The sequence below is a fragment of the Oratosquilla oratoria genome, chromosome 26, assembly GCF_046742065.1.
Source record: "Oratosquilla oratoria isolate Oo_2021 chromosome 26, ASM4674206v1, whole genome shotgun sequence".
Lineage (NCBI taxonomy): Eukaryota > Metazoa > Arthropoda > Malacostraca > Stomatopoda > Squillidae > Oratosquilla > Oratosquilla oratoria.
The window spans coordinates 38,775,814-38,797,550 of NC_134802.1; the positions used below are offsets into that span (position 1 = coordinate 38,775,814).

General features: G+C 39.1%; 1 protein-coding gene across 2 annotated transcripts in view; it reads right to left on the reverse strand.

Annotated features, from left to right (window-relative positions):
• Positions 1-2,154: 2,154 nt before the first annotated feature.
• cos (kinesin-like protein costa) overlaps positions 2,155-21,737 on the reverse strand; it is a 148,375-nt gene continuing 128,792 nt past the window's right edge. For both annotated transcript variants that reach the window (XM_076209564.1, XM_076209565.1), the window contains 3 exons: positions 19,933-20,086; positions 8,833-8,970; positions 2,155-3,037 (listed from right to left, as the gene is read on the reverse strand). In XM_076209564.1, coding sequence (XP_076065679.1) covers positions 2,784-3,037; positions 8,833-8,970; positions 19,933-20,086 — 546 coding nt within the window. In that variant the 3' untranslated portion in view covers positions 2,155-2,783. The remainder of the gene's footprint in view (positions 3,038-8,832; positions 8,971-19,932; positions 20,087-21,737) is intronic.

Sequence of the window (21,737 nt, forward strand, 5' to 3'; positions counted from 1 at the left end):
CAAATGCCCACCCATTGGCCTTACAATGATGTGCCAGCCTACAATTCATTGCAATAGCCCTGGAATACCACATGCCTCCAACTTTTTGCATCAGGATTCCACATACAATAGGAACCCCTCCCTTATCCATAATCTTGTCTAGCACATCCCAGAACTGCACAAATAATTCTCCACTTCCTAATTTACCTGTCATTCCTTCCTGCATTCAAACAAACAATAGGTCTATCATCTTCCCTAACTATGCACTTTCCAATCCTGTCTCTAACATCACCTATCCCCACCCCAAGGAAACACACCTGAATCCTATGCTTCCTATCCTTGTTGTAAAAGACCCCATCTAAATATCTCACCTGGCTATCCCTTATAACCAAAATCTTACCTGTGGACAGGGATCTAGCAACTGCCCTAACCTTCTTCCCTTGCATCTCCTTTGTTTCTTTTTGTAGACCCACAAGAGCTTGAAAAGAGTTTCTGCATTCAAGTGGGCCTGGTGAGGGCATTATTACCACCTCTCCATGTTTTCTTGGCCACTGTTGTCCACCAAGGTTCCATACAGGTTTTGTAGTCAGTGTTTTGAGCCTTTGAGGAAAGAACTCAATTCTCCTCTATAAGGCCCTCAAAAGTTCTTTAAGGCTACAATTCTACTATGTAGAGGGTGTAGCACTTTGACACTGATCACTAAATCACAACCACTCCACATCTCACTGTCTGAAGCAGCTATCCTGGCTTGACCAAACCTGAGTGATGTCTACTGCTCAACTGATATGATACTATCTATTGTATTTCTTGTATGATCTAAAATGTCTCTACTTTGTGTTACATTGTAAAATCATCTTGCAGTTCGCAATTTATCACTCAATAAACAGTGTAAGAAGTCAGGTGTTATTGATGTCCTGGGCAGAGACAGCAAGACTCATATAAATCTATCCAAAAAGCCTCCTTTTTCTCTTCTCTTCACTCTTCTCAAAACCCCCTATGCCCTTACAGAAACCCACATCCTCAATCCCATTTCACCTTCATCCTCATTAACCTTGAATATACTATCCTCCATTCCACCAAGCAATTTCCTATCTCATTACTTAATAGCAGAACCACTCCTTTCCTCTCTTGCCCCCTCATCATTTCTGACACTACTCACCACACTCCTAAACTCAAAATCATCCCTTTTTTTCAACTTAGTTTCACTTAATACTAGCACATCCATCTTCTCACAAACATACTGCCTATCTCTTCTCTTTTATTCTCATCTGTACCACAACCATGCACATTCAATGACCCAATTTCAATGGACTTTCCCCAGGCCTTATGCCTTGACTTCTCCTAGGATAAATATAGTGAGAGCAGGATCCCTAGTCTCATCACTCCCTCCCACCTTGTTGCTTCCTATGACTTATGTGAGGATCATGTTGGCTATCTATATACCAAGGACTTTTTCTTCCCTTATAAGGGGGGTAGCCAAGTCTAAATGCACATGCCCACTCCCACCCATTTCACTCCCATCACCCTTTTCTCTTCAACTTAGCCCCTCCTGGATGAAAGGTCAACCCTGTATCCTGACTGCTGAGTGTGTTAGAATCAATGCAGCAAGAGACAGTACATCCACAGGAAAGCCATTTCACTTAATCAGTGACCCCCTTTCTGTCCCATTATATAAAAAATAGAAAAGATGTAGAGAAATCCCTTTGGACTGTGTCAAAACATTCACACAGTCATAAACACTCCCTACTCCCTCCCTTCTTTGCATCACAGTATTATCTATACACATTCTTCACTCACTTTTATCTCCTGTTTTCTCCCTTCATTCCCCAAAGCCCCTTTCACCCTATCCATCTCGTCCTCAATCGTCCCCTCATGTTCACTCTTTCCACCTCTGCCTTTCACACTTCTTTTACTAATCTTTCTTCATTCATTCTTTCCATGTGTCCAAACTACCCTAATACTTTTTCATCAGCTCTATCTGCCAGCACCTTTTCCACCCCATAGAAATGGTAAAGGGCAGTTTCAAGGGAGCAGCATAAAGGAGGGACAGTTGGAGTACAAAAGTAACGCCATTCTATGAGTAGAGATTTCCCTCCAACGCAGACTAATGACATGTAATTTCAGTCCCTGTAACAACCCTATACTCAAGTTTTCAGGTTAATACAAATACAAGAAATTAATTATATCTTTACTAAAATTATGTTCACTTGCTACACTTGGTACAAAAATTGAGCACCACAGTCACTGTTTGAAGGTGGCCTGACCACAAAAGAAATACAAGGGATTCTAGTAGATAAGTGCAACTGACTAGCCACTGGAAAAAGAACTGTCTAGACTGAGTCATCACTACAGCACCAACTCTCTCAACAAGACCTGAACATTTATTACATTCTTGGCCAATTCACCAGTGTGACTAACCATCTGTGGCAGCCATGTCAAGCTTATGTAGACTACTACAGATTGCACACAATTTACAATAATGTAGACTTGGAAGACAAAACCAATTTTGAATATACTACTGACAAAGTATTTAAAAAAATGACAATTCTCACATAAATCTATATCAAATTCATACTTCATACAAATTCACTGGGAACTTGTAGAAACAGAAATTAAATTTTGTTCTTCACAAATTGATTTAACAATACTACATTAACAATATTTCAATGACTATTAAAAAAACTCTTATTACAATGCTAACATTGGTGTTAGTCTACTATACAGTTAACAGAATCACATTATGATTTATGATCTATTTTGTGCTATGACAGTACTGCATCCACTACCTAATGGTGATCTCTCCATTATCTACTGTCACATCCTAATTTACCCTTCAACTGTTTATCTGACTTCTGTCTAATAACAATCTTGTTTCCTTCCCGAGTAACTTTGGTTTGTGGTGGTGGCTGTTTTCTAGCCTGTGCTGCAGCATGTAAACGCGTTCTCCTTGGTAACAGAGGGGCTGGAGGATGAGATGCAAAGCTGTGATGCTGCTGGATGGGTGCTGAAGTGTATGAAGAAATAACAGGTGCACCAACTGTTGGGTAGGTTGATGGCCCTGAAATGTATATACTTTTTTAATGTATATCAATATTTATCTTTATATATATATATGCATGTATATATACATGGATATACATATCTATCTGTATAGGTATGTATATACATATCTATACACTAAGGTCTTCTTCTCCCTTGTAAGGGGGAACTCAAAGGTATGCACCCACTCCCCAAGACCACAAATACTTGAGGAAGTGGAAAAGTTGTTGCTTGTTTATATAAATGAGAAACAGTTAGCAGGTGATAGTATCTCTGAAGCATTTATATGTGAGAAAGTGTTAGCAATTTATGATGATCTAGTAAAGAAAAGCCCTGGTACAAGTGCTGATGATTTTGTATTTAAAGCAAGTCGAGGATGGTTCGAAAAATTTAAGAACAGAAGTGAAATTCACAGTGTAGTTAGGCATCATGAGGTGGCGAGTTCAAACAAGGAAATGGCAGAAAAATTTGTGATTGAGTTTGGTGACTTTATAAAGAAAGGTTTTCTCCCCCAACAGGTATTTAATGCTGATGAAACCGAATTATTCTGGAAAAAAATTGCCAAAAAGAACCTATATCACTGAGGAGGAAATATTATTGCCTGGGCAGACTCACTGTTCTGCTGTGCGGTAATGCAAGTGGTGATTTCAAGGTCAAACCATTGCTAGTGTATCATTCTGATAATCCAAGAGTTTTCGAAAGAAATAATAATAATAATAATTTTATTTTGGCAAAGAATATACATGAAGTGCAGATAATGACAGAACCTTTGGCCTGGTTGTGTACCAGAGAGACTTTGAGGGGTTTGGAACGCTGGATCTGCTGCTGCTGTCAAGGATAATGCTATTATTTAAGAGATTGTTTCTATGGGAAAAAGTATGGGCTTGGAAGTCAACAGTGAAGATACTGAAGAGCTCATGGAAGACCACAATACTGAGCTTACCACTGAAGAACTTGTACACCTTCAAAATGAACAGAAAAAGAAATTGGCTGAGGAACAGTCTTCTCAGGAGGAGTGAAGTATATGCCAAGTTCTTTAATCAAAGAAATTTGTGCTAAATGGGGTAATGTTCAAAATTTTGTAGAAAAATACCATCCAGACACCATGGTAGCACATAGAGCAGTAAATCTTTTCATTGACAACATGTCACATTTCAGAAAAAATTTATAGTGCAGGCTAAAACTACAAATATTGGAAAGGTTTTTAGTAACAGAAAAAAGAAAGAAACCCAAGAAAAAGATTTACCTGAGCCAAAGAGAAGAGAAGAAACACCCAAACAAGATTCACCAGAAGTTTTTATGGAAGATTCCCCTTCCAAGCAATAACTCACCCCTTTCCCTCCCTCATCTCCATCCACCTATGCCATCACATTGCAGCCAAAAGGTACATACATTACATAATTTCTTTACAGTGTTGCTTTGTCATTAAATTTACTTCTGTTATGTTTTCTGTTTGATTTACACTTTTATGTTTTATTTATTATATATATAAAGTGTAATTAGGTAAATAAGCATTCATCTGGTGCTTAGGAATGAATTAATCTCTTTTACATTATTTGTAATGGGAAAATATGATTCAGTTTTCAAATAATTTGGTTTTAGAACAGATTTTTGGGGCAAATTATGTTCAAAAACAGAGGTTTGACTGTGAATATAAATATATATATATATATATATATATATATATATATATATATATATATACACACACACATATATATACAATTAGTACCATCAGCATTGGCACACATAATTCATCTTCCCTTATTCTTAAAGCAAGGCCTGAGGTGACAGGGAATAGAGAAGGTGAGGTTTTGGAGGATGGAAGAGGAGAAATCAAACCACATGTTTTGAAGGGCAGCAACAAGTTTTGGCACACTTGATGTGTCATGTTTCCTCAACTGGGCTTTCATCAATGCCCACAAATTTTCTATTGGAGAAAGGTCAGGATTGTTGCCGGGCCAATCCTTTATATATTAAATTCCCACAAAATCCAGCCAACCCGTTATCAATTTTGCTGTGTGAGCAGGTGCCCCATCCTGCTGGTACACTTCACTTTGACAGATGTCAACGCAGTCCTCAAGATGGTCAACCAAGAGCTGACTGTAACATTCCTTGGTAAGACCACAACTTTCCAACACTGTGGTACCCTGAACGAGTCAGGGTGTTTGACAGTCCCCCACTGTTCTTTGGGGAGGAGGAATCTTGACCACTGTGTATCTTTATCTTCCCTCCTCATTTCCTAATGATGGTAAAGGTGGTTCCATCAGACCATAGCACTTTCTTCCACTTGTACTGATCCCAGGCAAGGTATTTCAGGCAAAAACTAATTTAATGATTCTTTTGCCTGGCTGTAATAATCAATTCTCTTTGAGGTGTGCAGTACTTATACCCAAGGGTGTCTTGGAGGCAACTCTGCATGGTCCTCAGAGACACATTGGCCAGAAGTTCAGGATTCTTGTGTTTTAATTCTTTGGCAGAAATGCGAGGTTCCCTGTCAACTTGGTGCAGCTGGACCTTCAAGGTCCTGAACATAGTCTTACAAACTCCTCCTGCCCTTTTTCTTGGGAGCTCTGGGTTGGCTTGTTTTTTCCTTAGGTTCACTTCTCAGTGCCTTATCTTTCTCTATTTCCTCTTAATTCATTTCCTTTTTTATCCACACATTTTTGTATTTTTCACTATTTGCTAGTTTTGCCGCTTTTGATAGTATTTCTTCCACTATTATTTGAGTTCTTAGTTTGATTTTCATTGTCCTGTAGTTTTTTCTTTTGAGTATGTATCCATCCTATGCACGTCATCGATTTCCTGTACCATATTCTGTCCCTCGTCCTGAACCGCTTTCAGTATCTCCGCAATTTCTTTCTCTTCTTTTTCTCTTTGGTATTTAGGTACATTGTGTTTTTCATTGATACCGTAAACCACAATGTATTTCTTTTTGTCCACTGTATCTCTCACCCAGTTTTCCTTTTCTTTGATCACCTTGATTACTGTTTCCTTTGCATTCTCTTCTACCTGCTGCTGTACTATTTCTTTGAACGAGTTTTTGATTTTCACGTTCCTGTTTCCACTGATTTTTTATTTCGTTTAGATCGGTCTCTGATTCTTCCATCTTTTCAGTTAATGTTTGTAATTGTTCTTTTACCTCTTTCTTCAATACTTAATTTTTATTTCTAACCTCATTTTCCTTTCTTTCATTTTCTCTTTTAATTGCACTCAGTTCACTTTATAGATTGTTTGTCTTAGTATCACCTCGTTAGTTGTGCATAAGTTTGATACCTCTAATTGTAAAGGTTTATGGTCTACTTTTAAATCAATAAATTTTTCTACTAAGTTGTTGATGTCTTGATTCCTTATTGCTCTGCTAATCCTAATATCTCTATCTGTGTCCATAGTTTTATCCACTGCTCCCCCTTCCCTCCTAAATCCAGAGAATAAATCATTGTCATACCTGTGAGTCGTCCTCGGAGTAATATTTAAACATGTTTTCTTAGGGATCACTCCCAATGGTGACTCAACTCTGGATATATCAAATCCCCTCTTGGTTGGTTCATTGATCCTTATTTCATCATTGCTACTCTCCATTTTGTGTTAAAGCTATGATTTCCAAGAACTGGACTGGATACATTACCAGTCACATGAAAACTTATTATTATATCCCGAAAATGACAACAAAGCATTTTTCCTGAATCAGCAACAAAGTGCTAGTGTGGAGATCAATGTTAGCATCTCCTTCCTCTGTGATGGCGTATGTATTTACCTAGTTGTAATATACAGGTGGGGAGCTATGCTCGTGGTGACCCGTCTTTGTATCTCTCCACATCAAGTTTTATCTTAAAATCTTGTATAGTGTTTGCACATACTGTTTTGTTGTCTAATTTGTTCCATGTATTTATTGCTCTGTGAGGGAAACTGTTCCTTTTCAAGTTTTTTCTATAACTATCCTTTTTCAATTTTTTTCCGTGTCCTCTCGTTTTACTGTTTTCCCACACTAACAGGTCGTTCCTGTCTAAAACTTCCATTCCTTTCATTATTCTGTAGATAGTCAGCAAATCTCCTCTTTCTCTTCTTTGTTCCAGAGTTGGTAGGTTCAATTTGGATACTATTTGCTCATATGTTAGTTCAGCGAGTGTCGGTGCTAGTTTGGTTGTCGCTCTTTGTAATCTTTCTAGTTTCTTAATATTCTTTTTGGTACTGGGTGTCCAAAGTGATGCTGCGTACTCAAGTTTTGGTCTTATTAGTGTAGTTAGTATTTTCTTTATCATTTCTTCGTCCATATAAGCAAATGCCACTTTGATTGCTCTCAATAAGCTGTAGGTCTCTCCGAATACTTTATTTATATGCTTATCTGGTTTCATGTCCTTTCCAATCATCACTCCAAGATCTTTTTCATAGTTTGTTATATTTATTTTTTCTTCCCCAATTCTGTAATCTTTTGATATTCTGTTTTTACTCTTTCCAAATTCCATTATACTGCATTTCTTAATATTTAATTTTACTTCCCACTTTTGAGTCCAATTCCATATTGTGTCCAAATCTTGTTGCAATGAGTTGCAGTCCTCTTCCGTTTTTAAAAATCTATATAGCACTCCACTCCTTCATTCATGTCATTAATATATACGGTGAACATGATTGGGGCCAATACTGATCCTTGCGGGACACCGCTTTTTACTTCTTCCCAGTTGGAGAATTTTTCTCTAATTACAACTCTAATTTTCCTTCCAATCAAGAAGTCTTTCATCCATTCCAATAATTTTCCTCTGATGCCACCTTTTGACTCTATCTTATTTATTAGTTTCAGAGAAGAGCTATGCTTGTAGTGACTTGCAGTTGTATCTTTCCGCATCTAGTTCTTTCTTAAAATCCTGTATAGTTTTAGCACTCACTGTTTTCTCTTTCAATTTGTTCCATGTATCTATTACTCTGTGTAGAAAACTGTTCTATAGTTTGTTCGATTTTCTTATATATTGGTACATTATTTGCATTTTCCCAATCATGTGGTACTCTTCCTTCTTTGAGTGAGAAGTCAATTATCTTGTGTATTTTATCTGTGAGTTCATCTATACATTCTTTCAATATCCAGTTCGCTATTCCATCTGGCCCACGTGACTTTCTGACATCAAGTTTCTTTATTTGGTCCCTTATTTCTTTCTGTGTCACTGCAGCTCCTAAGGCCAGCCTGTACTGACTTTCTGTTTTTAAGAACACCTTGTCTAAATATAGTAATAAAATGGTTCATTTTGCAAATCCTTAGGAAGTGGGAAACTAATCAGCACAAATTTTTGGGATCAGGTAAGTGGCAGAGATGAGCATAGGCAATAAGGGTGGTTGCCCAAGGTGGCAATCTGGCAGGAGGTGGTATAAGACACCAACAAATAATTCAGAATAGTGATAACGTTGGGACATTCCTAATCAAGTAGTATTGACTCTGATAACTGTTAATTTTTTTAATCGAGCTTGGCTATAAAACAAACATATGAGTCACATGCAACTTGCCATTCTGTCATACTGTCAAGATGAAATGCATTTGTAATTGGACGGGGGTGGGGGTGGGGGTGGGGTGGGGTGTCACCTAGCGAAAATTTGCCCAGGGTGCCAGGCAGGCCAATTCTGCGACTGGATCAGCCTGTATCTTGATTAACCTCATCCATACTGAAGAGTAATTATCCTTTTACTCTGGCTGCTATTAGGCTATTCTATTCATCTCTGTGACACCCCTTCATTCAGGAAGAAATGGTGTAGATGTTAATTTACCCTAAAAACTACGAGCATTGTCACAATGAATAAAAGATACAATATCACCAAAGTTCAGCTCACCTGGTTGTGGTTCACTTATCTTCTCTTTGTTTTCATCCATGTACTGTCGCAATCGGGTCTTCAGATCTCGGCTCAGTTTCTTATAATAATACAGATGCCTCTCCATCTCACGTAACCGAAATTCATATGGACCTGAACCTAAGGAGCATAAGAATGATTATCAAAATATTTAATCTGGTGGTCATTCAGGATGAGTGTTACAAAAAATCATATCCCCACTGCCATCTTCAAAACCCAACTACACTTTCACCTCCATCTTTAGATGCAGCTCTGAGGGATTGGTACTCAATTTCTGGACTGGGCCTCTCTCAACCATGGTTTCTCTAATTTTCCATAAAAGAAGTGACAATCAATGTCTACTCCACTCAGCCCAGCTTAGTACTACCTACCATATGGTTGGATTGTCAGTCACTAAACCAACTCCCCCACTGGTGACCTTCCAATGAGGAGGGTGTGTTGGACACCCAGATGGAGGAAAAACAAAACCATCAAAAGGACAGATGAATTCTGAGTCAATGGCCATCCAACCCTGCTATAAGAACATAAGAATGAAGGAGACTGCAAGAGGTAATAAGGCCTACACTAGGCAGCTCCGTATCCATCACCACCTGTCATTCCCATCCATAAAGTTGTCTAATCGTTTCTTAAAACAACTGATAGTTTCAGCATTTACTACATGGTTACTAAGTTTATTCCATTCGTCGACCACCCTATTAGTAAACCAGTTCTTGCCTATTTCCTTTTTAAATCTAAATTTGTGCAGTTTATAACCATTACTGCGAGTCCTGCCTTGTTGTCGTTCCCTAGACTGTCTGTCCGAGCAGTCCCGTCTCCCCAAGGAAGGCCACAGCCGAAACTGGGTTTTCCCACAAATCCTTTATATCAGCTCTACGCAGATGGCACCGATCCCCAAGGAGGAGCTACGCCTACCTGGGGGAGTACCACAGTCCTGCCTTGTTGTTTTAATATGATAACCTTGTTTGCATCACCCTTGTTAAAGCCTTTGATCCACTTGAACACCATTATTAGATCAACCTGCACTATGCATCTTTCCAGAGAGTGTAAGTTAAGGTGCCCAACCCTCTCTTCCTACGGCAAATTTCTGAGTCCATGTACCATTTTGGTCAATCTTCTCTGTACTGATTCTAGTGAATTGATGTCCATTCTGTAGGACGGACACCAAAACCATACCACACAGTCAAGGATGGGTCTAACTATCGCTAGATAGAGTTTAATAATTACCTCTGCACTTCTATTCATTACCATCCTAGCAATGAAACCTAATGCTCTGTTAGCTTTATTCCTGGCACTAATGCACTGTTTCCTGGTTTTAAGGTCCGGACTCACTAGAACTCCCGAGTCTCTCTTGCATCCAGTTTTCTCTAAAAGCGTGTTATCTGTGCTGTGTGTGGCATCCCTGCAAGGTTTGGAGATAGGAGTCCTGGAGGCTGAGTGATGTCCCAGTGCTGTGGTTGCACTGAGGTGGCCCCCCTCCTGGAACTAGCAATACACCTCTTTGGTCTTCTATTCAGGCCAGGATAGGTGGTCTCTCTTGGCTCAGAGAGGCAAATTGGCTGGGCTGATTGACTTGAATATGTGGGTCAGGCATGCCCTGAATCAAGCACCTACTACCTGAGCTGACACTGCACAATCTGCAGCTGTCATACCCTAGTGTCAAGGTGGTTTGTATATATACTCTTCCATGACCCCTGGGACTATTGAGTTAATATGCGTACCCAAATCCTGAATTCCCCTCGTTGGGATCAGTGGTGGGTGGAGGCATGGAGGGGTGAATCACAGGCAAACGTTCATAGCAACCATACTGGACAAATATGATGGGAATGGGCTTCCAACCTGTCCCCATCAAAATCACAAAATCTGCTGTGTTGGGTGCAGGGATGTTGCAAATCAAGCACAAACATGTCGAGCCAGGCCCAAGGTGAACCTCAGGCAGGCTGTGTGTGACAGTGCCTGAAACATTCTTTCTCTCACCCAGGGTGACTGTCTACCCTTTTTATCAGTAGGGTCCAAGAGGCTTAGACGGGATATAGTGGCTCTCTCAAAGGTGAGAAGACCAGGAAGCAGCAAGATCAGTAGTGAGGGTTACACCTACTTCTGGTTTGGCCAAACCTATGGGACTCTCACCTCATGGAAGTAGCTGTAGGCATATCTAACCAACTACACCAATCAATTGTAAGGGTTACTCTAGTTGATGAGCATATGATGCTGGTAAGGCTGAAGCACATCTTGGACTTCATCTCTCTTAATGCAGTATATGCTCATACTGAGACATATAATCTTGAAGAGAAGCAAATGTTCTATGCCATGCTTGAATCTATAGTTGACCAGTGCCCACCATGAGTCACACTTATTGTTTTGGGTGACTTCAATGTGGTTACTGGCACCGACAGTGCTGGCTATGAAGTACATACTGGCCCCATGGTCCTGGAACCAAGCACAGCAACAGTTCTCTCTCTCTGAACTTTGTAAAGTCCAGAAGGCTGAGGATTGGTGGTTCTTGGCTCCAGGGATGAGAGCCACATCATAGGACATGGTATAGTAATGCTGGAGGAAAGGCCGAGGAGATCAATCACATACATGTTAGCATTCATTGGAAGATCCTACAGGACTGCAGGGTTATTGTTGTCATTCCCTAGAATGTCTGACCAGTCAATGGCTATACACTACCTCTATGCTGGCCGAAAGATGCCATGTGGAGGGGTCTGGGGAGCAAGAGGGGTCCCAGACCGAAGATGATGTGGAAGATGTGGAGGAAGAACAATCCACCCCTCCACCTATGGACCCCCCATCCACCTCTGAACCTGTGCCTGGCCCTTCAACCAGCACCCCCTGGGATGTGCATCATGTGCACATGCAACCTGCATTCCTGTCCTCCATATTGAGGTCACTTCACTTCATTAGTGACCCCCTCTTTGTCCCCTCATGCAGAAAAAGAGAAGATAAGTAGAAAATCCCATCAGGTTGCATCAAAATATCATTCACACATAAGCACCCCCTACCCCCATCCTCCATCCCTCCCTTCTTTCTAATCTAGTCCTAATTGAAGATTTTAATTGCAGTGAGGTCAACAGTGAGGAATGGGAAGCAAGAGGCAAGGCAGATTTCTGGGGAAATACTCTGTTAAGTATAACAATGAAGAACACAATGACCCACTGGGTAAAGAAAGTGACTCGGGTAAGAGATGACATTTCCACATGATTAGATCTGCTACTAACCAAAGAGCCACACATCATCAGCCCTTCAACTACCATTGCTTCATAGGAAAAAGTGACTATGTACATACATACATACATATACCAAAGGCTTTTTTCCCTTTACATGGGAGGTAGCCAAAAAACAAAGGCATAAAAACCACTTCCACCCATTTCATCTCCACACACTCCACCCCTATCCACCCCCCTCCCTCCCTCTTTTCTTGGCTTCTCCTGGATGACGGGTCATCTCTGCACCTCGCCCACTACCCTGGGTCAGAAGCAGTGTCGCAAGACATAGCACATCCACAGAAAGGCTGCTTCATTAAATCGGCACAATCACTCCTTCATACAATCTCTTTTTAGCATCCATTCCCAAATGTCTATTTCTTATTGCACTTTTTAATCCCCCAAGCCAATTACTCACTTCTCTCAATATACATTCTACCTCCACCTCCACTCCTCCCTTTCCTGTCACATTCACACCCAAGTATCTAAAACTATCCACTTCCTCAAGTCTCTCTCCCTTAATACTCACTTCCAGTCTGCTGCCACTTTCTCCCCTTGTATATCTCATCACCTTACTTTTACCCACATTTATCTTCAAATTCCTTCTTTTGCACACCCTCCCAAACTCTGTCACTAGCCTCCTTAATCCTTCCTCTGATCCTGCTACAAGTGCAGTGTTGTCAGCAAACAACAACTGGCTTGTATCCCAATTTTTTCCATTTTCTTTAACCATCTCCAATCCCCAACCTTTGCATTTACCTCTTGTACCACCCCATCCATGTATAAATTGAACAGCCAAGGCAACATAACACATCCCTGATGAAGTCCCACCTTTACTGTAGTATATTGGAATTTGGAAAAAGCAAAAATAGAATATCGGGTCATTATAAAATTGGTAAAAATTCAAAAAAGTTGACTCAGAAAGGGACCTGGGAGTGATTATTTCAAGTGACTTGACACCTGATAAACATGTAAATAAATTAGTTGGAGAGACTTTTAACTTATTAAGATCAATGAAAGTGGCCTTCTACTACATGGATGAAGAAATGGTAAAGAAAATAGTGGTTGTACTAATAAGACCTAAACTAGAGTATGCTGCAACACTATGGGCACCTAGTACAAAAAACATAAGAAAATTAGAAAGAATTCAAAGAGCAGCGACAAAAAAGGCACCTAAATTATCAAATTTGACATACGAACAAAGATTGGAGAAATTACATCTATCAACACTGGAACAGAGAAGAGAAAGAGGTGATTTGTTGACCATTTACAGAATTATGAAAGGGTTATAAATTCTTGATAGAGACGACCTATTAAAATGGGACAGAAGAGAAACAAGAGGATACGAAAAGAAGCTAAAAAGGACAGTTACAGAAGAGATCTGAAAAATAATAGCTTCCCACATAGAGTGATTGATTTCTGGAACAAACTAAATGGAGAAACAGTGAGTGCCAAAACTATACATGATTTTAAGAATAAACTGGATGCAGAGAGATACGAAAATGGGTCACTACGAGCATAGCTCTCATCCCGTAAAATACAACTAGGTAAATACATGACGCTGTCCTCCTTCCCCCTCATCTTGGCTCCGCTTCTTACTATGTCACCGATCTTTGTCCCCAGTGTTACCACTGCTTTTACCTCTGTGCTCTGGAGCATTCTAGTAATATCTCCTATCTTTTCTGAGTTAGGAAGTGCCATGTACAATGTCCTGTTGGGGGAGGGAGGACAGTGTCATGTATAAAATCCCATGTGCATCATGCAATAAGGCTTATTATGTTGCTAAACACAAGGATCAGGGAGCATAAGGCTGTACTCTGTCACCATAGGCTTACCAATGCCATGGTGGTGCATGTGGACCAATCTGGACACTTCCCACAATGGAACCAGGCCAAGGTACTATACAAAGGTATAAGACCAGGAAATCTATAGAAGCTGCATATATCACTACCCATCCCAACATCAATAGTAAGGCTGGTAGCTTCACCTGGACAAAAACCTCAGTGAGCATAGTGCTTCACAACTGGTTGTCTCAGGCATCTCAGTGGGCCAATCAGAGTACAGTGCACCATGCTCAAATACCTCCTTGAGCTACCAAGGATGTATATAAACTCTGGATGATCCAGTTTGCTCATTCCTTTGAAAAAATCAGTAGATAAAGCATCAGGAATAAATGCTTAACTCCCAGTCCATGTTCCCTTTGCTGTGTTTAAGCAACTTAAGACACCATTAAATCATAGGTCAGTATCACTGACCAGCATAATAGTGAGTATATGTAGAAGAATTGCGAAAGACTGATGGACCAAATTCCTTGAAGAGATGAACATTCTGGCAGACAGTCAGTTTGGCTTCAGATCTGGAGGTCATACATGTCAAACCTTTTAAACCCTTACTCAAGAGTGATTGATGAATTTACCTAGTTGTATTATACGGGAAGGGAGCTATGCTCGTGGAGACCCGTCTTTGTATCTTTCAGCATCTCAGCATCAAGTTTATTCTTAAAATCGTGAATAGTATTTGCACACACTGTTTTTTCATCTAAGTTATTCCATATATCCAGCATTCTGTGTGGGAAGCTATTCTTTTTCCTATCTCTTCTATAGTTGTCCTTTTTGAGTTTCTTTTCATGACCTCTTGTTTTTCCATTGTCATTTTTTAGTAAATCTTTTCTGTCAAGGATTTCCATTCCTTTCATGATTCTATATATAGTCAGTAGATCACCTCTTTCTCTTCTTTGCTCTAGTGTTGGTAGTTCTAGCTTCGATAATCTTTGTTCGTATGTTAATTTGGAAAGAGCTGGTGCCAACTTTGTTGTTGCTCTCTGTATTCTTTCTAGTTTCCTTATATTCTTTTTAGTACTGGGTGTCCATACTATTGCTGCATATTCCAGTTTTGGTCTAATCAATGTGACTAATAGTTCTTTTTATCATTTCTTCATCCAAGTATTCAAATGCCACTTTCATTGACCTTAGTAGGTTGTATGTTTCACCTACTATTTTGTTTATATGTCTGTCCGGTGTCATGTCATTGCTGATTATCATTCCAAGGTCCCTTTCCGAATGCACTTTTTTTTTTTTTTTCACAAATTTTGTAATTTTTTGAAATTCTGTTTTTGCTTTTACTAAACTCCATTATGCTACACTTCTTGATATTAAAGTTCACCTCCCACTTTTGAGTCCATTTCCAGATTGTGTGCTGCAAAAAAGAGGCACATGAACTGTGTGTACCTCAACCTTGAGAAGGCTTTCAATAAAGTACCTCACAGTCAACTTATATGGAAATTGGAGCTTACTGGAGGACTAAGAGGCAACTACTCATATATGAGAAAGATTTTCTTGAAGGAAAGATACATGAGGACAATGTAATGTACAAAATGTCAAGATGGAGGGCAGTAATGAGTGGAGTTCCACAAGGTTCAGTGCTTGCACCAATAATGTTTCTTGCCTATGTCAATGACATGATGGAAGGTACAAGCAGTTATGCCAACATGTTTGCAGAAACATATCACTCACCGCTCCATTAACACACTGAAAGACAACACACTGCTGCATGCCAGACCCCCTGATATCCACCCTTCTGAATCCTCTCTCCCATGAAAGGACAGAGTCCACTTGGCCAGACTGAGGTGCGGCCACCACCCAGCACTTCTAAGCTACCAGAAGAGGCTGGATGACCGCATTGTGAACAGCTGCCCAGGATGTAACACTTCACCCCATACCATACAACACATAATGGAAGACTGCATTATACACAATCATGCACGCAAACAACACAACATACACTCTATAAAGGATTTGTGGGAAAACCCAGTTTCGGCTGTAGCATTCCTTGGGGAGATGGGACTGCTCAGACAGACAGTCTAGGGAACGACAACAACAACATGTTTGCAGATGATGCAAAAATCATAAGAGTGAAACACGAGAAGGACTGTGGGCTATTGTAAAAATATGTGGACACTATTTTTTCATGGAGTCAAAAATGAAAATCTTATTTCAATACTAACAAATGCAAAGTATTGGAAATGGGCAATGGTTGCAAAAGATCATCTTCAAACTATTCATTGGGAAGTGAATTCATTACAAAATCAAAAGAGGAGAAAGATTGGGTGTTGATAGAAAAACCTGTCACCTGACAGACATAATGGCAGGACTGAGGGAGAGACATACAGACTGCTGTAGAATATTAAAATGGTTTTTTACTACTTAGGTAAAGATATGAAAAAACTCATAAAAATCCTGATTTGTCCATGACTAGAATATGAGTCAATGGTGTGGTTCTCATACAGAGTGAAGGATATAAGCAAGATTGAGAAAATACATAGGGCAACAACTAAACTGATTTTCAGTCTGGCAGATAAACCATTTGAGGAAAGAGTAAAAGTACTGGATCTGACAAGTTCAAAATATCAAAGATAGAGAAGTGATAGGAATACAGTATTCAAGTTACTGTAGGGGATAGACTACATTGACAGTAGAGATCTCTTGATTTAGGAGGGCTTCAAGTATGTGAAGAAATACAGTTTTCCATACAGATGCATAAAGACTTGGAATAGCCAAGGTGATGTAGTCTAAGCTGGAACAATACATGAATTCAAATGTAAATATGATAATTGTAAATCAAGACTATAGACTAAGTTGAAATGGGATCCAAAGAGCATAGCTCCTTTCCTGTATACTAAGATTAGGTAAATACACATCCCATCCCAGTTTCACCTTCACCCACATTAACCTTGAAGATCTTCCCTTGACTCCACCATGCACTTTCCTATCTCATCACTTACTAATAGAGCCACTCTTTCCTTCTTGCCCCCTCATCACTTCCCATCATAGTCCCAAACTTAAAATCAACCCTCCATTGTAACTTTGATTCACTTAATGCTAGCACATCCATCTTCATTCTCACACACAAATTGCCAATCTCTTCCCATTTACTTTCATCTTTACCACAACTATGCACATCTAATGATCCAATTCTCTGGGGTTCTCATTAAATTCTCCTCCCAGACCCTCAGATGCCTTGACTTTTTGTGGGATGAATACAGAGATAGCAGGATCCCTACTCTTATCACTCTGACTTAATTGCCTTTTCCAATATGCATGTATAACACATTGAAGGGCATAATTTAATTCGTGTTTCACAGCATGGTTTCTCCAAGGGTAAGTCATGTGTGACTAATCTTCTATCCTTTTACACTAAGGTATATAAGGCGGCAGACAACAATGAAAATTACGATGTTATTTACCTTGACTTTAGCAAAGCGTTCGACAAAGTGCCACACCAGAGACTACTAAATAAAATCAAAGCCCATGGCATAGGAGGAAAAGTGTTAGAATGGATTAGAGCTTGGATTAGTAACAGAAAGCAACGGGTTACCATAAATGGAATAAAATCTAGGTGGGGCAATGTTACTAGCGGGGTTCCCCAGGGCTCGGTTTTGGGTCCCTTGTTGTTCATTATGTATATAAACGACTTGGACGAAGGGTTAAATAGTGATGTTAGTAAGTTTGCGGACGACACTAAAATAGGACGCCTAATTAGGTCAGGAGACGACGCCCAGATTCTGCAGGATGACCTTAATAAGCTGTTAACATGGTCGGTGAAGTGGCAAATGAACTTCAATATCTCTAAGTGTAGCGTGTTAAACGTAGGGCTACACAACCCCGAAAATAGATACAACTTAGATAACACGTTTTTAGAAAAATCTGAGTGCGAGAGGGACTTGGGAGTTCTGGTGAGTCCGGACCTTAAAACCAGGAAGCAGTGTATTAGCGCCAGAAATAAAGCTAACAGAGCATTAGGCTTCATTGCTAGGACGGTAACGAATAGAAGTGCAGAGGTAATTATTAAACTCTACCTAGCGATAGTTAGACCCATCCTTGACTATGCGGTACAGTTTTGGTCTCCGTCCTACAGAATGGACGTAAATTCATTAGAATCAGTACAGAGAAGAATGACCAAAATGATACAAGGACTCGGAAATTTGCCTTACGAAGAGAGGCTTAGGCACCTAAACTTACACTCTCTGGAAAGATGCAGAGTGCGGGGTGATCTAATAGAAGTGTTCAAGTGGATCAAAGGCTATAACAAGGGTGATGCAAACAAGGTCATCATAATAAAACAACAGGGCAGGACTCGCAGTAATGGGTACAAACTGGACAAATTTAGATTTAAGAAGGAAATAGGCAAGAATTGGTTTACTAATAGGGTGGTCGATGAATGGAATAAACTTAGTAACCATGTAGTAAGCGCTGAAACTATCAGTTGTTTTAAAAAACGATTAGACAACTTTATGGATGGGGATGACAGGTGGTGATGGATACAGAGCTGCCTAGTGTAGGCCTTATGGTCTTTTGCAGTCTCCTTTATTTCTTATGTTCTTATGTTCTTAAGTAGCAGTATTCTTTCACCTACCTACCACATACTAGCAGGTGATCTGAATACACATCACCCAATTTGGCTAAACACACAAAAAAGAGCTACACATAATCCTAGAACAACTCCTAAATTTATAAATATTAAATTCACCCCACTTGGCAATCTCCTCACCAACATAACCAACAAAAAACTTGCCCTGACATAACAATGTGCTCATCTCCCCTCCAAACATAAACAACATGGAATGATACAAGACCCCCCTGCAGACCACTTCCCAATAAAGATCACCATACAAACAAGGAAAAGTACAACCTACACGGGAGAGAATATACATAAATTAAGAAAATGCAAATTGACAGGAATGTACAGAAGAAATAGAGAATAATACAGAGACCTTCAACAAAGACCAGCTCCCATATACAGTATATATTCCAAGAAGCCACAGAAAAAATACTGCTACAACTAAACATAAACAATAACCATCTTTAATTGATCAATCATTACCTCAAGTCTCACTATGTGGAAAACCTGCAGCCCTACAGTGGCTGGCAACAATCCTCAGAACCTCCCACAAATCAATCTGTGTTTTATTATTGTGGGATTTTTTCTATATCACTTGCTAAACTCATGGGGAGAGGAGACCAGTAGTCAGGTGTTAGTTCTTCATCCTTAAAAAAGTGTAAAAAATACACCAGAAGTTGATATATATATCTTGGGCCTGTTCCAGACTGTCAGCCTTTCTGGGCTCCACCTCCCAATGGAGATGAGGGGGTTGACAGGTCTTAAAAAATGGGTAGCTTTGCTGTCCACCTTGCAGGATCATCACATGCAGGTACACATCATTGATTTTTAGTCATCCTCAAAACAAGATTAATATATTACAAAGTAAACAAAATCTAACAGATTAAGATAAAAAACAGCCACAACAATTAAACAAAACATTAAAAAAACATAATAAAGAAGAGGAACTGGGAAAAACAAACATACAATAGGAGAGAAAAAAGTGGAGAATCATGAAACCCATTAAAAAATCAAATTTAGCCTACCCCACCACTCAAGAAGTTGGAGCAATCCAAGGAAAGAGACCATCACCAACACAGCAATGCAATATCATCATCTCTAATACAAGTTTCAAACCCACTATTCCAGAAAAAAAAAGTATAGATGACCAAACTAGACAAAGATGTCACCCCTTCCTTCTCCAACAAATATGATAAACAATTTTGACATAGTTCAAGCAGGAAGGCATGAAAGGGGTGAGGCTACCTCTCCCATACCTAGCCACCTCACTTTCAGGGTACCAACTAATGGGCTGGGGAGGATGGGAGTAGAGTCTAATGCTGGGTGGTGTAATGAACATGATAATGATGATAAATGAGACTCAAGTAAAAAAAAAAAAAATTTAAGCATGGGAAATATTTTAATGGTCATGAGGATAATTTTATATTCCAAACACATCAAACTTCAAACTATAAGCACTTGGAGGAAAAGAAAAGAATCTTACCTGAAGAATCATCATTAAATTGATGTAACAGCGTCCCTATCTTCTGCTGGTACTCACGCTGCTGAGATGTTATCCTTCTCTCCATCTCTAAGCTGGCTTGCTGGTAGGCAGCCTTGAGGTCATGGATGTACTTTGATTGCTCTTCATACTGTTTCTGTGAACAATAAGATTAACAGAATGAAAATGATGATCTGTTTATCAGGGAACATGTCATTTGGGATAATTACTCCCAGGTCTTCTTCAGATCCACTTTCTTTACTTCCTTTGTTCCAATTTTATATTGAAATACTTTTTTTTTGCTTTTCCCAAACTCCATTATGCTACATTTCTTAATGCTGAAGTCTACTTCCCACTTCTGACTCCATTTCCAATCCTTGTTTAGGTCTCTGTAGTGATTCACAATCCTTTTCAGTATTCACTTTCCTTAGCAATTTAGCATCATCTGCAAAGAAGCTCATGTAACATTCCACATCTTCATCCATGTCATTCACATAAATTGTGAACATTATTGGAGCCAATACCAACCCCTGTGGAACTACACTAATCGCTTCCTCCCAAGATGAACTCTTTTCTCGAAGCACTACTCTCATTTTTCTGCCATGTAAGAAATCCTCCATCCAGTTTAGTAGTTCACTTTATATTCCATGTTTTCCACTTTTTTATAATAATTTTTGTGTGGTACTTTGTCCAAGGCTTTTTGTAAGTCTAGGAAAGCACAATCAGCCCATTCATCCCTTTCTTCTATTATATCTATTAGTCTTGAGTAGAAACAGATTAAGTTTGTGGTACATGATCTTCCCTGTCTGAATCCAAATTCTATTGAATTTATTATATTGTTTTCTTTTGGCTATAGTGCTTGTAAGGAAGACCAGTACATAATTTGTTGGTGCTTCTTTATTTCCTCCTTTATATATTGGCATTTTCCAGTCCTTTGGTATTTTTCCTTTGAGTGATCACCTTATTATGTTATATATTTTGTCCAATAATTCTTCTTTACATTCTTTAAGTATCCAATTTGCAATTCCATCTGGGCTGTGTGACTTCCTGACATCAAGGTTTGTTAATTGATCCATTATTTCTTTTTGTGTTTTTGTTATTTCCCTCATGGGAGGATTGTACTTCATTTCCTTCATCCCAATGCTGTACTTTTTCTCTTGTGATAACTGACTTGAAGTGATTGTTCATGACTTCAGTCATTTCTAAATCTTCTGTATATTCTATATTTCTATGGTGTAGTTTCACCATTTCATGTTTATTTCTAAGTTTACTACTCACATATCTATAGAATAGTTTGGGTTGATTTTTACATTTTTCTATAATGTCTTTTTTGTAGTTTCTTTTTCCTCCACACTTTTACATATTCATTTCTATGGTTGATTTATATTTGCCACTTTCCCGGTTTTTTTAATTCTTTTTCCATCTTTTCCATGCTTTATCTCTTCTATCTTTTGCCTCACTGCATCTTCTGTTGAACAATTATAATACACCTTTTCCTGTTTCTATCTTGGTGCATATTTATACTCCTTCATTATAAATTTCCTTCAACATCATCCATTTTCTTCCACTTATGCCTCTTCATTGTAGAATTTTTTCTCAATTAGTATTTTGAAAGAATTTCTTAAGTTTCCCAAAGTCAGTTTTGTTGTACATCAGTCTTCCTTTTCTGTATTTCTTTATTTCTCTCTCTATATATATTTCTTCCTTTAGTTCAACATCTATTAGCATGTGGTAACTCCAAAAGGTGTCTTGTATTCAATTTTGTCCATAATTTCAGGTTCTGTTGTAAATATTAAATCCAGTCTCCA